A 15758-nucleotide genomic window follows, 5' to 3' on the forward strand; every position below is an offset into this window, starting at 1 on the left:
TGCCTTTTAATCATTATATGTGTTATTGTTTTTACCATCGAGGACCACTTTGGAAACAAGTGTTTTAGTTCTTTCAAGTGATATCCTCTGGGTCCACATTGTACATTTTGTTGTATGTCTGTTACCCAAAATAAATTAAATTCATCGTCAGGACTTTAGGATGACTTTCAGGATGATATCCAGGATAATGGGCTGCATGGGCTGTGTTAAGTGAGTGAACCGGAAAGTTCCCTTAACTCTGTGTGTGTGTGTGTTGGGGGAGGGATATTTGACTGCTCAGAAACATATTGTTGTGATACAAAGATCTATTTTAGTTAGTGAGGTAATAGTGTGGTTATACTGTGACCATTGTAGGTGACAGTAGGTCAGTGGAGACTTCTCAGATGAGGAAGGGGAGGACCATTCTCCTCAAACAAAATAAAAATATAACAAAAATATATTAAAGTCACCAAATCATTGATTAAAACTCACTGTTTTGCAATGAAGGCCTACAGTAACCTCCACAGCACCGTAGGGTAGCACAATGGTGTAGCCGGAGGACAACTAGTTTCCGTCCTCCACTGTGTACACTGAAATGTGAAAGTCCTGACAAGTGACTTACAAGGGATGCAACAAAACAAATAAAGGAACATGGACCGTAAACCAATACCGTTTCAGCTACATGGCACTTTGATACTGTATCAGGGTAAAAAAATTATACTTTGCACCATTTTTCTTGCAATAGCTTTTCATAATCAATTTATTGGTGAATGGTGAATGTTACTCACATGAAATATTTTGTATACACATGTAAAACGTGTTGACCAATCATTGATAGAATGTGTACAATACTCAGGGCCTTTCGAGGTGCTTATCCAATCTTTCTCAATGGCAGATTGGCTGTAAGGTAACTGAATGTAATTTGATGTAGAGATTATTTTCTATGACTGAAATAAATATAGGTCTGTACACAATCTGTTAAGTAAAAACATAAAGAACACACACCCTCCTTTCGGTGAGGTGCACACGAGCGAAAGATACTATACAAAAAAATAAAAAATTTGCACACTCATCTCTTCTTGCTGTAAGAGTAAATAGCTTGCCCAATCTCCTATTCCTGTAGCATGAGGCTGCTTAATGTACAAGTACACCCCATGGTCAAGAAGATGGTCTTTCGCACGGCCATATGCTGAGTGCCAAGCAAAGAGGTGTTGAGTCTTCTTTGGTTATAACTCACCCGGGGATTGAACCCCCAACCTTCCAATCTTTAGGCTAATCTCTGAGTGGCGATCAGTTTCACGGTTTCATATAAGTCTCTTAAATCAGGGTGAAATACTCTGATGAAGGCTTTTTAGCCAAAATGTTAGTAAAATTAAGAAGAGATGAATGTGCGGCTATCTTTTCCCTATCAAGGTCAGTAGCCTTTGAAATGATACACATTTATCATTGTCATTTCCAATCCTCCTCCAGCACATCAAGGATTATACACTTTACATGCCATCACCAGTACACAAACATGTTTTTTAATCCAAAAAAAAAAAAACACTTTCATAATGGATTTCACTGCCTATCTGTTCCAAGTGAGGCAAAACACTGGCTTTGATAACTCCTCACACGGACAGTTTTGACCACATGCTTGAGCATCCTTGTGAATATTGGTAAAGGCAGAAGGGTGTTGATTATGGATCAACTGTGAAATCAACATCAGTTGCATGATTAGATGCGAATCTGTGAAGCCAAATCTTGATCATACATCTTAAATCAGAGATGAGTGGGAATACAGTGGATTGAACAGTCTTGTCAAAACACACAGGAGCTCAAACCTGATCCGCTTTAAAACACGTATAATTGAATCATAGTCGAGGGTTCGGCCAAGATACAAAACCCAATTTCGACATCGTCGTTCACAGACCAGAGAAACCTCTGTGAGCTGATAATGTTGGTCAGGACTTAGGAATGCAAACCAACTCTTAACGCACTGGTTATGGTTTGCACCATCAAAGAAAGTGGGCGATTCATATTTATGTTTGATTTATCAATTGCAGTCACATTGTTAACCAGAGGGTTCTTGAGCCTTCAGAGAACTGGACTGTGTTCAAAACACAACGAAACAGGGAGACACTACCTGGACATCAAATAAGAAATGCAAATGTTAATTTTCTGTTGCAAAACAATTTAAAACGGTGTCCATTGCATGTTTTGATAAACATGCCCCCTCTTTGTTATTTTGCTATGTATAGAGTACCACAATGTGAGTCATAATATCCATAAAACCTAGGGGTCAAACAGGGAAATGGTTCCAATCAATTTCCACCATTTTAGAAACACTTAAAATGAAGTCTGTGTTTCTTATAGGCGTACCCTGGCATTATGTGTTGATAACTGTGCAAATCTCTTCAGGACAAGGTGACTTTTATCAATAGATTCGTCTGTATTTACCTCCCCAAATAGAAATACTAATTAGCTGCTAATGTGGCTATCCTAAAAAAAAAACTACAAATGCCATGATGATCTGGATGAGACCGCCAAAATCGAGGCAAAGGTAAGAATATAAGGGATGAACTATCTATAGCGGGAGTAGACGTGACACTATCTAATGTTAGCTAAATGTAGTAATGAATAAATTGGCTAAATTTCTTTAAATTGAAAATTCTGCAAACTGTCTTGTGCACATTTTAAATCGACACAATACCTGTTAGCAAAGGTGTCCGCTAGAGATGATGTGCAGCAGGAGTTTGCAGGGATTTGTAGTTTTTCATGATGTCTACTTTGATACTAATTAGCATATTCAAATCACAGTAAATAGAGCCAAATATATTGATGAAAGTCACCTTGTCTGAGAGATTTACATGGTTATAAAAACTTCACGCCAGGGTAAGCCTACATGAAACACAGCCCTTATTTTAAGTGTTTCTAAAATCCCCTATGGGAAAAATGAAGGATGGAAAACAAATGGAACCATTTCCCTGTTTGACCGCTAGGTTTTTGGGGTATTATGACATCTCCACAATGGGGCTCTATCATGCCCTTGAATGCAGCCTCTAGTTCTGCAGAGGACTTTTGTTATACCTTCTGTGTTCAGATGAAAATATTTATTTTAACAGGGTAGTGCTTGCAAACATCTTTAGTGATCTATGAAAGATGGGTAAACATGTTACATTCATTGGCCACCAATAAAGAATTTGAGACAAATTATAATTATTATAAAAGGCTAAACCTGCTCTTTGCTAGACACAAGCGCTTATATAGCAATAGATTTCACAGAAACAAAATCAGCAAAAAAATACAATACTTTCAACTCATACATTTGAACATAAGTTGCTGTTAAACAGATAGTTGAATATTTTTGCAAATAAGCCCTTTATCTAGTTCCCCAGAGTCAGATGAACCCATGCATACCATTTTTGTGTCTCTGTGTTCAGTTTGAAGGAAGTTGCCGACTAGCGATAGCGTAATTGCTAACTAGAGCTATAGCAATAGTCTATTGAACTAACGCTAGCTAGTATTGGCTCACAAAAATACCTCTAACTCCCTTCACACTGGACGCAAAGACATACAAAATGTTATCCACGATTTCATCGGACTATCTCTTTAAGTAAGGATAATTTGCAATCATGCCAGAGATGTATGTTCTTGGATATAAGGGTGAAAATATCAACATTTGCCAGTATTTTCCCATTGATTATAGCGGTCTGCTCGCTTTTGCTTACTGACAGAGATTTGCTGCAACCATCACACACGTATGCAACTTAGTTTGAGACTCCAAAGCAAATTAAAGGAAAGACAACCATCTGTTTGTTCCTACACCCAAATCCATTACCCTGCAGAATCCACCTCTAAAATTATTTTTTTTAAGGAAAAGGGGGAATAAAATACAATAAAAATCTTTAAAGCAGTTCCCCTGGCTGGCCGGAATTGGCTTATGGCCCTGGGAGGGTGAGAGGAAGTTCAACCTGCGGGTATACTATTGAGATAAATAGAGGACTCATATGTGTATCTGTGCCATTCTAGGGTAATAGACAGCAGCTCCATTAAGGCTATCTTTTAAAATAGTACATTTTCAATTGGCTAATCCCTCCTAATGACCCAGTTGGAAATGACTCCAACCGGGTCATCAGGAAGGATCAGCTAATGAAGATGGAAGTCCCACCCAATTGCCTACATTAAAAATGGGGGAAGCCCTCAATGGCGGTGCCCATGCTAAAACAGCCTTTTGGCCACTAGAGGCCTCTATCATTCTCTGTGGGTTATATGTTTTCACTTCCTGTCGAACTGGACATTTCCTGTATGACCACCACAGCACCAAAGGTCAAAAGGTGACATCAGCCATATGATGCAATGACAGTCCCAAACACAGAGATGTTGGGAGAAAATAGCATAGAATATACATAAAAAGCCTCCCGAGTGGCACAGCGGTCTAAGGCACTGCATCGCAGTGCTTGAGGTGTCACTACAGACCCAGGTTCGATCCCGGGCTGTGTCACAACCGGCCGTGATCAAGAGTCCCACAGGGAGGCGCACAATTGGCGCAGCATCGTCTGGGTTAGGGGAGGGTTTGGCTGGGGGGGCTTTACTTGGCTCATCGTCCTAGCTCCTTGTGGTGGGCTGGGAGCCTGCAAGCTGACCTCGGTTGGAGTTGGAGCGAAATTGGGGAGAAAAGGGGGCAAATAAAAACATTTAAAAAAATAATATACTTAAAATATGATTGCATTCGTCAGCAGATATTAATTGACATAACTCGTATAACGTCAACAACGACAACACTTGATCTCAGACATTCATGGAAGAAAGGAAACAAGAAAAGAATGGCAAAATAAAACCAAACAAAAAATTAAATATGATTAGAAGGCATATCAAATGTGTAGAGAGCAATTCCTCTTGCCCTCTCTGAACAGGTTTTTTTTTAATTTTTACTGTTCAACAGTAACAAACAAAGGAAAGTGTCACATCTGTGCCCACTACACCCTCTGGTGTTCATCCGGTGTCTTCCTAACCTTCAGTTCTCCCCCTGTATACACTCTCCCTTGGTGTGATTGTGTGGTTGGAAACAGGTGTGCTGGGGTCAGAGCTGATCCCTACCAGCTGCAAATCATCCAATAATCAAGATCTCTACATATACTCATCCCTGCCACCTCCACTCGGCCAGATCGTAATCTCTGCTCAGTCCGTTATCACGCTAGCCTTTTGTCTATTCTCAAGATCCTGTTACTTTGCTTTGCTCGTTTTCCTCCCGTACACAATTTTTTTTTGTCCTCCTCTTGCAGTTACCGCTCTGTCTCCTGTTCCACATCTCACCACCAACCACGTTGCTCTGGATATCACTCACCACTATTACCTTGGATTCCCCTCAGGACCCGTTCCCATGTTCTACTCAAACAACTCCAACCTCACTCTACACTCCTGGTTTTTGCAACTCATCTGAGCTACCCTGGTTCTGCACTCCCCAATTCTCTGATGAATGCACAAAAAGGTTTATTGATCCCGGCTTCCTCTTCCGAGTCCGCTCTTGGGTTCCCCCCCTTCGCTCATCGTAACAGGAAAGGAAAGACAATCAACAGTTTTCTTACCTCCTACCTAAACACTTTCTGTGCATATAAGCATGTTTAGCAAACACATTCACGCACATACTCGCCCTGTTTACCTGGGCCGTACCACTATCTCGACATGGAAAAGTCCAAACTAGTAGCCATGGAGTATAAAAAACAAACACAGAATCCAGTTAAAAATGAAAAAAGTAGGTGGTCATAAAGCTTATTAATAATTTTTGATATATACAGCATTTTGTGCAAGATGTTTTCCATAAGGAAAAAAAACTAACAATAACATGTAATGGCACATTTTCAGGTATCCTTGTATGGTGGTGTAGCCTGGTCTCAGATCTGTCTGCTATTTTTCCCAACTCTTATGGCCAATGGGGTGACTATGACCAGAGGTGCTGGCAAGACAAAACAAACAGATCTGGGTCCAGGCTAATGATGGTGATCGTGATGCTGTAAACTACCACATGGATACAGCTACTATTATAGTCAAGATATAGAGAGGGAGGGCGTCTTTAAGCCCATCTGTCACCGGTTAACCTGGTCCCAGATATTTTTGTGCTGTCTGGTGACAATGACCATTAGAGTTGTAAAGAAAACACAAACTGAGCTGGGACCTTGCTAGTGCTTTGCCAGGAGTAGCCTACTGTACTATAAAACTGGACCACAAACATTTTGATCTGATCACTCCGCCGATCCACACTTAGTCCGTACGTTCACTTTACTGGGTCCAGATCAGAAAATTCATTCAGAAACATATTGTTTCCCCACAGTCTATGCTCCATTATGGGCCTCTCGTCGAAACGGAGTTCCCAAGGAGCTAGGAAAGCTGGAGGCTCGAGACTACATTTTACACCCAACTCTCGATCTGTGCCCTCTTTGGCAAAAGTGGCCTTCCTCTTCCACACAGTCTTTGACAGTGTGAAAAATTCAAACACACAAAGTATTAACCCTTCCCACAGTGTCCCAGTGCACATTGGGCTCAAATACTGAGAGCATTGCCCATGATTCTAGCCCCATTTGGTGCTGGTTTAGAAGGACATTGCTCAGATAACAACTGGTCTTTACAGGGAAATGAGACATGGTCCAGGGAAGGAACACAAAGTCTGAGATTGTATAAAGACCAAGTTTACATTAAAGCCAGAGTCTTGTCCTCAGAATGTGAAGTGAGGGGATTTTTTCAAGTGCAAATGTCACCTCCAGACTCATGGAGGGGAGTCTGTGTGCAGGGGGTAGCGGGGAGAACTTCCCACTGGACCAAAGCAAAATAGGACATTTGGAGTGAAAGTCCATGTACTTGTCTGGTCCTTGAAAGAGATAGAGGACTAACTTTTCTGTTTGATGTCCGACAAACAGAGTGCGTGTGTGTGGAAAAGCTGAGAAGCACAATCCTTTCCTTACAAACACTTCTTAGGAATAGTACAATGTTCCAGGAAGAGCCCTGCACGGACAAGAGTGTAAAGCCCGAGCCCTACCCATGCCCACAACGTTCAGGCCCTACACTACCCAGGCCCAATTGCTTCTGCCAAATTTAATGCCCTGCCAAAAACCCAAAATCAGAAATAACTTCCTCAGTTTGTAAATCCATTAGCTGCTCCTACGTCTGTCACTCGCTCTGCATCTGCTCAGCTCATGGTGGCTCTGAGTCTGAGTATCCATAGCAATGGCTCTGCTTGGGCTACTTTTCATCACTCTAAACTCCTAAAAAACTCAAGGAACATTATTATTTTCTGTGAAATAATCTCTCCTGTTTTATATGTAATGTGGTTGAAGAACTTAGTTAAATATGACTGTACTGCACAGCAGAGAACACACATGGTTCAGCTTCAAAATGTTAGTGATCAATCTAGTGATACCCGAGCCCTGCCCGTTCTCTAGTTATTGATGAAAAAAAATAGACCCTACCTGGCCCTAACCCGATGTATAATGTCGGGGGCCGTTGGGCTCGGGTTGGTTAGCAGACCTCTGTTTCAGGACTGTGGTAATAGACATGTTGGAAAGCTTTTTTAATAAACAGAATATCACTCAGCTGACCATTCCCTAACCACCACTGACCTCAAATGATCTCCCCTCGTCTGGCCCTAGAAATCCCAATGGTCGTCACCATGCCTACAACAAGACGGGTAGTTAAGTAGCCCTGGTGGGGTGGGACCGGGTCGAAAGCTGGAATGAGGGAGGCGTGGCCACACACCGCCAGTCACAGGATCGCCAGGGTAACCCAGAGGGTCGTAGCCATGTAGCTGAAGGTCAGGAGCGCCCCTTTCCTGAGTGTTTTCTGGATTACTTTCAGGGGTATCTACTGGGGACGGCGGGGGTGGTTAGTTCTGGGGGTGCAGTAGTGATTCTGGGGGTAGAATAGTAGTTCTGGGGGGTGGAATAGTAGTTATGGTGCTGATTGGCCTGGATGTTGCCGTAGGCTAGGATAAGGGGTGCAGTGGAGGTCTGGGAGCCGGTGGGGAGATGGGGGATCCCTGTAAGGCTGCCGTTCCTCTGGGTGGAGCTGTACCAGCTGGGGTCCAACTGGGGCGTCGAGGACAGGAAACTACTGTGGAATGGAAGGGACAGGCTTAAATCAGCATTGTATCTGTATGGGGGATATAAGACGTTAGGTTGACTGGGGGATGTAGAATGTTATGTGTGACTGTATGGGCGACTGTGTAAAGGGAATATAGGAAGTTATATGTGACTGTGGTGCATATACAGTGCTTTGAGAAAGTATTCACACCCCTTGACTTTTTCCAGATTTTGTTGTGTTACAGGCTTAATTTAAAATCTATTAAATTGAGGTTCTGTCTCACTGGCTTACACAAAATAGTGGAATTATGTTTCTAGAAATATTTAGAAATTAACAAAAAATGAAAGGCTGAAATGTTTTAAGTCAAAAAGTATTCAACCACTTTGTTATGGCAAGCCTAAATAAGTTCAGGAGGAAAACAATAGCTTAATTCACAAAATAAGTTGTATTGACAATAATAGTGTTTAACATGATTTTTGAATGACTACCTCATCTCTGTACCCCACACATACAATTATATGTAAGGTCCCTCAGTCGAGCAGTGAATTTGAAACACAGATTCAATCACAAAGACCAGGAAGTTTTTCCAATGCCCCTATTTGTAGATAGGTAAAAGAAAAGCAGATATTGAATATCCCTTTCAGCATTAATTACACTTTGGATGGTGTATCAATACACCCAGTCACTACAAAGATACAGGCATCCTTTCTAACTCAGTTGCCGGAGAGGAAGGATACCGCTCATGGATTTCACAATGAGGCCAATGGTGACTTTAAAACAGTTACAGACTTGAATAAGTTTAATGGTGGTGATAACTGAGGATGGATCAACAACATTGTAGTTACTCCACAAAACTTACCTAAATGACAGGGTGAACATGCATCTTGTTTGCAATAAAGCAAAACATGTTTTTTTTTAAATGGCAAAGAAATTACATTTATGTCCTGAATACAAAGCATTATGTTTGGGACAAATCCAACAAATCACAGAGTACCACTCTTCACATTTTCAAGCATGGTGGTGGATGCATCATGTTATGGGTATGTGTGTCATTGGGAAGGACTAGGTATTTTGTTGTTGCTGATCAAATGAAATGGAATAGAGTTAAGTACAGGCAAAATCCTAGAGGAAACCCTGGTTCTGCTTTCCAACAGACACTGGGAGACAAATTCACCTTTCAGCAGGACAAGGCCAGATATACACTGGAGTTGCTAACCAAGAGGACATCGAATGTACCTGAGTGGCCTAGTTACAGTTTTGAATTAATTTGTCTTGAAAATCTATGGCAAGACATGAAAATGGCTGTCTAGCAATGATCAACAACCAATTTGACAGAGCTTTAAGAGTTTTTCAAAGAATAATGTGCAAATATTCTACAATCCAGGTGTGCAAAGCTGTAGGATGTTAGCTGTAATCACTGCCAAATATGATTCTAACATGTATTGTACAAACAAATATGAAAATGTATGTACTCACTACTGTAACTCGCTCTGAATAAGAGTGTGTGCTAAAAATGTATTAAATGTATTGACTCAGGTGTGAATACTAAAAACATGGTTTTCACTTTCATTATGGGGTATTGTGTGTAGATGGCTGAGAATTTTTTTAATTTAATCAATTTTGAATTCAGGCTGTAACACAACAAAAATGTGGAATAAGTCAAGGGGTAGGAATACTTTCTGAAGGCACTGTAGGTTGTTATAGATGACTTTGTACAGGGGAAATATGACGCGATAAGCGACTGTATAGCTGGAATGTAGGATGTTAGCATTGTGTACACGGGATATAGGTGACTGTGGGGGGTAAATAATGGCAATACAGTATGGTTTTAGGTGACTGTATACGGACAATATAGGATGCAATATAGGTGACTATGTACAGGGGATACAGGATGTTATAGGTGACGGAATTTACAATATAGGATGTTATAAGTGATAGAGTATCCTGTTACCCACTTCGGTCGATCTGCTCTGGAGTTGTTGCTCCTGGACAGGTCATCATCGCTGTCGTACCTCCGGGGGTTATCAAAAAAATAGGCCTTGGAACTGAAGCTGTGACTGTTGATCATTCCTCCTGGTGCCTGGGGAAAAGGACACACTCACAACTTAATAAGTAATATAGGACACGAAAAACATGCTTAAAGACTTTACATGAACTTATACCATAGTAATAAGACTGGAAATATTCTTGTAAGTACATGTATTGTGGGACCAAATCATTTCCAATGGGTCTCATGTGGCTCAGTTGGTAGAACATGGAGCTTGCAATACCAGGGTTGTGGGTTCGATTCCCACGGTGAACCAGTAGGAAAAAAGTAGCACTGCTAAATGACTAAACTGTCATCCTTTGTGTTTCAAAGTCAGTGTGGTTGTACCTTCCACCTGTCTGATAAATGAATGTCAATTTACAATGAGCAAAAATATAAACGCAACAATTTCAAAGATTGTACTGTGTAACAGTTCATATAAGGACATCAGTCAATTTAAATTAATTCATTAGGCTCTAATCTATGGATTTCACATGACTGGTCACAGATACCTTTAAAAAAAGTTAGGGGCGTGGATCAGAAAACCAGTCAGTATCTGGTGTGACCACCATTTCATGCAGCCCTTCACAGAGTTTATCAGGCTGTTGCCTGTGGAATGTTGTCCCACTCCTCTTCAATGGCTGTGTGAAGTTGCTGGATATTGGCAGCAATTGGAACGTGCTGTTGTACACGTAAATCCAGAACATCCCAAAATATGTTCAATGGGTGACATGTCTGGTGAGTATGCAGGCCATGGAAGAACTGGGACATTTTCATCTTTCAGCAATTGCATATAGATCCTTGGGGCATATTTGTGCATTATCATACTGAAACATGAGGTGATGAATGGCATGACAATTGCCCTCAGGATTTCGTCACGGTAGCTCTGTGCATTCAAATTGCCATGGGGCACTCTGACATCAGCAAACCACACGCCCACATGACACCATACGTCTGCCATCTGCCCGGTACAGTTGAAAACGGGATTCAGCCGTAAAAGCACACTTTTCCAGCGTGCCAGTGGCCATTGAAGGTGAGCATTTACCCAAAGAACGCCGAACTGCAGTCAGGTCAAAACCCTGGAGAGGATGACGAGCGCACAGATGAGCTTCGCTAGGATGTTTTCTGACAGTTTGTGCAGAAATGATTTGGTTGTGCAAACCCACAGTTTCATCAGCTGTCTAGTCTCAGACGATCCCGCAGGTGAAGAAGCTGGATGTGAAGGTCCTGGGCTGGTGTGATTAAATGTGGTCGGCGGTTGTGAGGCCGGCGGTTGTGAGGCCTGTTGGACAGACTGACAACTTCTCTAAAACGACATTGGAGGTGGCTTATTGCAGAGAAATGAACATTACATTCTCTGGCAACTGCTCTGGTGGACACTCCTGCAGTCAGCATGTCAATTGCAACACTCACTCAAAACTTGAGACATCTATGGCATTGTGTTGTGTGACAAAACTGCACATATTAGAGTGGCCTTTTATTGTTCTCAGCACAAGGTGCAACTGTGTAATGGTCATGATGTTTAATCAGCTTCTTGATATGCAACACCTGTCAGGTGGATGGAATATTTTGGCAAATGAGATGCTCACTAACAGTGATGTAAACAAATGTGTGCACAACATTTGAGAGTCATTTCTGGGATCTTTTATTTCAGCTCATGAAACATGGGACCAATACTTTACATGTTGTGTTTATGTATTTGCTCAGTATTGTTACGGCTTTCTTCCGTCGAAGGAGAGTCGGACCAAAATGCAGCGTGATGATGATTCATGATATATTTTAATGAAGGAAAACCTATACATACAGAAACTACAAAACTAACAAAATGAAATAATGAAAACCGAAACAGCCTATCTGGTGAAATACAAAACACTAAGACAGGATCAATCACCCACAAACACACAGTGAAACCCAGGCTACCTAAATATGGTTCCCAATCAGAGACAACGAGAATCACCTGACTCTGATTGAGAACCGCCTCAGGCAGCCATAGACTATGCTAGACACCCCTACTAGCCACAATCCCAAAACCTACAAAAAAAAAACATACATAAACACAACACAAAATAAACCCATGTCACACCCTGGCCTGACCAAATAATAATAGAAAACACAAAATACTAAGACCAGGGCGTGACAAGTATAGATGTACTGAGGTAGGCAAATATTTGACTAATGTGCATTCAAACACATATGATTCATGTGAGCTCCTTGTAGGGTTGGGCAATATATCCAATTCATTTGAATGTATGTTTTTGCACGATATTCCAAATGCCTGTCTCGCAGAATCAAGTTTTTGAAAATATTTTTCAATTTTATGAGCGTTTATGTCAGCTTGTTCACATTGTCTTTTTGGTCTCGCTCCTTCTGTACTGTGCACCTTCCCATTTACACCAGAGATCTGTATATAATGATGAGATGCTCATGTCTCTGCCCTAACAATGGGAGTCATTGTCCCAAAGGCAGGAAGGCAGACCTTTGGGACAATTCAAAATAAGCGCATTGGGCTTATTATTGACAGACTTTTGCGAGAGTGAAACCTCTCGCTTCTCATCTCCCTGCCGGTCAAACCCTCCCCTAACCCGGATGACGCTGGGCCAATTGTGTGCCGCCCCATGGGTCTCCTTCGACCATTGCGCCGCTCGGGAGGCCTCGTCAAACGGTTTTAACTCGCTATTTGCATTTGACCACGTACCACGTATCACTAGCGGCATTTTAGTCAGATAAAGATATACTAGCTGTTTAGTCTGTGTCTTATAAATGCACAACAAGCATAAAACAATGATAAGGAATTGTCAACTTGTTCTCATTCTGAGAAATAAGGTAGTGATTTCAACATCGGAACACAGAGGACAGGCTAGCATGCTGTTCAAACAGTTGGAGACGGACAGAAGGTTGTTCACAACAATTCAACTGTTTTGCCTTGTTACCTGAATTCAGAGCTTGTGTAATTAAACCTAGATCCAAGTTGGCTATCCTTGAAATATAAATATTAGCTGGCTACTCACTATCATGTGGGTTTGTGCTTGAGAGATTGTTTATGAGACCGGTGTTCATTTTCTATAATGCCTGCTACATTATTAGTGAATGTGCATTATGCATGGTTCTGATTAAATGTGTAACATAAAGGGCATTTTTATAGACAGACCTGAATGCCAGATCAGTGATTATTGCAACAACAACAAAAAGCAGGTACAACTATGTTGATCAAAAAATTACATCATTATTGGGTCTTATGGTTGTGGAAGGCATACTTTCTTTTTTTTTTTTCTTTTTTTTTAACTAGGCAAGTCAGTTAAGAACAAATTCTTATTTACAATGACTACCTAGGAACAGTGGGTTAACTGTTCAGGGGCAGTACGACAGATTTGACCTTGTCAGCTCAGGGATTCGGCCTAGCAACCTTTCGGTTACTGGCCCAATGCTCTAACCTAGGCTACCTGCCAACCCCGCATATATTCAGCCTAGGTATAATTTCACAAGCTCTGAATTCATTAGATTATTGCTTACTGTTTTAAATGCAGTATATTTTACCTTCAATTGTACAACAAAGCTTATTTAGAGAAAACATAAAACAAATCGAGATACAGTATATATCGTGAGTCGCCCATAAGTTTGAAAAATGTTAGATATTAGTTTTAGGCCATATCGTCCAGCCTTAGCTCCTTGATTGACTGGTATACAATCGTAGCACGCGCTCCAGCAGGTATATCTCACTGGTCACCCCCAAAGCCAATTCCTCCTTTGGTCGTCTTTCCTTCCAGTTCTCTGCTGCCAATGACTGGAACAAACTGCAAAAATCTCTGAAGCTGGAGACTCATATCTCCCTCACTAGCTTTAAGCACCAGCTGTCAGAGCAGCTCACAGATCACTGCACCTGTACATAGCCCATCTGTAAACAGCCCATGTATCTATCTACCTCATCCCCATACTGTATTTATTCATTTAACTTGCTCCTTTGCACCCCAGTATCGCTACTTGTACTTTCATCTTCTGCACATCTTCCATTCCAGTGTTTAATTGCTATATTGTAATTACTTCGCCACCATGGCCTATTTATTGCCTTAACTCCCTTATCTTACCTCATTTGCACTCACTGTAAATAGACTTTTTGTTTTCTTTTGTTCTACTGTATTATTGACTATGTTTTGTCTACTCCACGTGTAACTCTGTGTTGTTGTATGTGTCAAATCACTATGCTTTATCTTGGCCAGGTCGCAGTTGCAAATGAGAACTTGTTCTCAACTAGCCTACCTGGTTAAATAAAAAATAAATAAAAAATACCATCAGGAAGTAAATGGTCTTACTAGGTTCTGATTGGGCCTCTGTACCCTGAAGTAGACCACGACCAGACTGGTGGGTAGCAGCTCCCAGAAAAAGAGGATGATCCCAAAGATGATGTAGGCCTCTCCACTGATCTTCTCTATGTCTGCCTGGAGGGAAAACACACACAGATCCAACAATTAGAGAAATGAAACACAGAAAAAAATACACACATGGAGACACACACAAGTGCACATAATAGTTTGTAAGCCATACAGTTCGGAAGCTACAGACGATCGGTGGATGTGGTGGATTGAGATGCATTCCAATGCAAAAAACATATCTCTAGTTTAAACTATACATATACAGTACCAGTCAAAAGTTTGGACACATCTACTCATTCAAGGGTTTTTATTTCTTACGTTGTATAATAGTAGTGAAGACATAAAAACTATGAAATAACACATATGGAATCATGTAGTAAACAAAAAAGTGTTTAACAAATCAAAATACATTTTAGTTTTTGGATTCTTCAAAGTAGCCACCCTTTGCCTTGATGACAGCTTTGCACATGCTCTCAACCAGCTTCATGAGGTAGTCACCTGTAATGCATTTCAATTAACAGGTGTGCATTGTTAAAAGTTAATTTGTGGAATTTATTTCCTTCTTAATGTGTTTGAGCCAATCAGTTGTGTTGTGACAAGGTACAGTAGGGGTGGTATACAGAAGATAGCCCTATTTGGGATGATTAGGTCTGTTCAAACTTTTGACTGGTACTGTATACTTCTCGTGGCCAAAAGTTTTGAGAATGACACAAATATTCATTTTCACAAAGTCTCCTGGCTCAGTTTGTATGATGGCAATTTGCATATACTCCTGAATGTTATGAAGAGTGATCAGATGAATTGCCATTAATTGCAAAGTCCCTCTTTGCCATGCAAATTAACTGAATCCCGAAAAAACATTTCCACTGCATTTCAGCCCTGCCATAAAAGGACCAGCTGACATCATATCAGTGATTCTCTCCTTAACACAGGAAAAAAGCTTGTCTGGAGAAGACAAGGTGAGTGCTACCATCAGTCTTGTGTCATGCCAACATTAAAGCATCCTGAGACCATTCATGTGTGGGGTTGCTTCTCAGCCAAGGGAGTGTGCTCACTCACAATTTTGCCTTAGAACACAGCCATGAATAAAGAATGGTACCAACACATCCTCCGAGAGCAACTTCTCCCAACCATCCAGGAACAGTTTGGTGACGAACAAAGCCTTTTCCAGCATGATGGAGCACCTTGCCATAAGGCAAAAGTGATAACTAAGTGGCTCGGGGAACAAAACATCGATATTTTGGGTCCATGGCCAGGAAACTCTCCAGACCATTGAGAACTTGTGGTCAATCCTCAAGAGGCGGGTGGACAAACAAAAACACACAAATTCTGAC

The 15758-nt window shown here is 41.1% G+C and overlaps 1 protein-coding gene across 1 annotated transcript in view; it reads right to left on the reverse strand.

The window, feature by feature from the left end:
- Positions 1-721: 721 nt before the first annotated feature.
- Positions 722-15758, reverse strand: part of LOC112261467 (G protein-coupled receptor 137Ba) — a 36755-nt gene continuing 21718 nt past the window's right edge. The window contains exons 5-7 of the mRNA XM_024436804.2: positions 14365-14490; positions 9987-10111; positions 722-8061 (exon numbers count right to left, since the gene is read on the reverse strand). Of these exons, the coding sequence (XP_024292572.2) occupies positions 7803-8061; positions 9987-10111; positions 14365-14490 (510 nt within the window). The 3' untranslated portion in view covers positions 722-7802. The remainder of the gene's footprint in view (positions 8062-9986; positions 10112-14364; positions 14491-15758) is intronic.

This window comes from Oncorhynchus tshawytscha, linkage group LG11, assembly GCF_018296145.1.
Source record: "Oncorhynchus tshawytscha isolate Ot180627B linkage group LG11, Otsh_v2.0, whole genome shotgun sequence".
NCBI classification, from domain to species: Eukaryota; Metazoa; Chordata; class Actinopteri; order Salmoniformes; family Salmonidae; genus Oncorhynchus; species Oncorhynchus tshawytscha.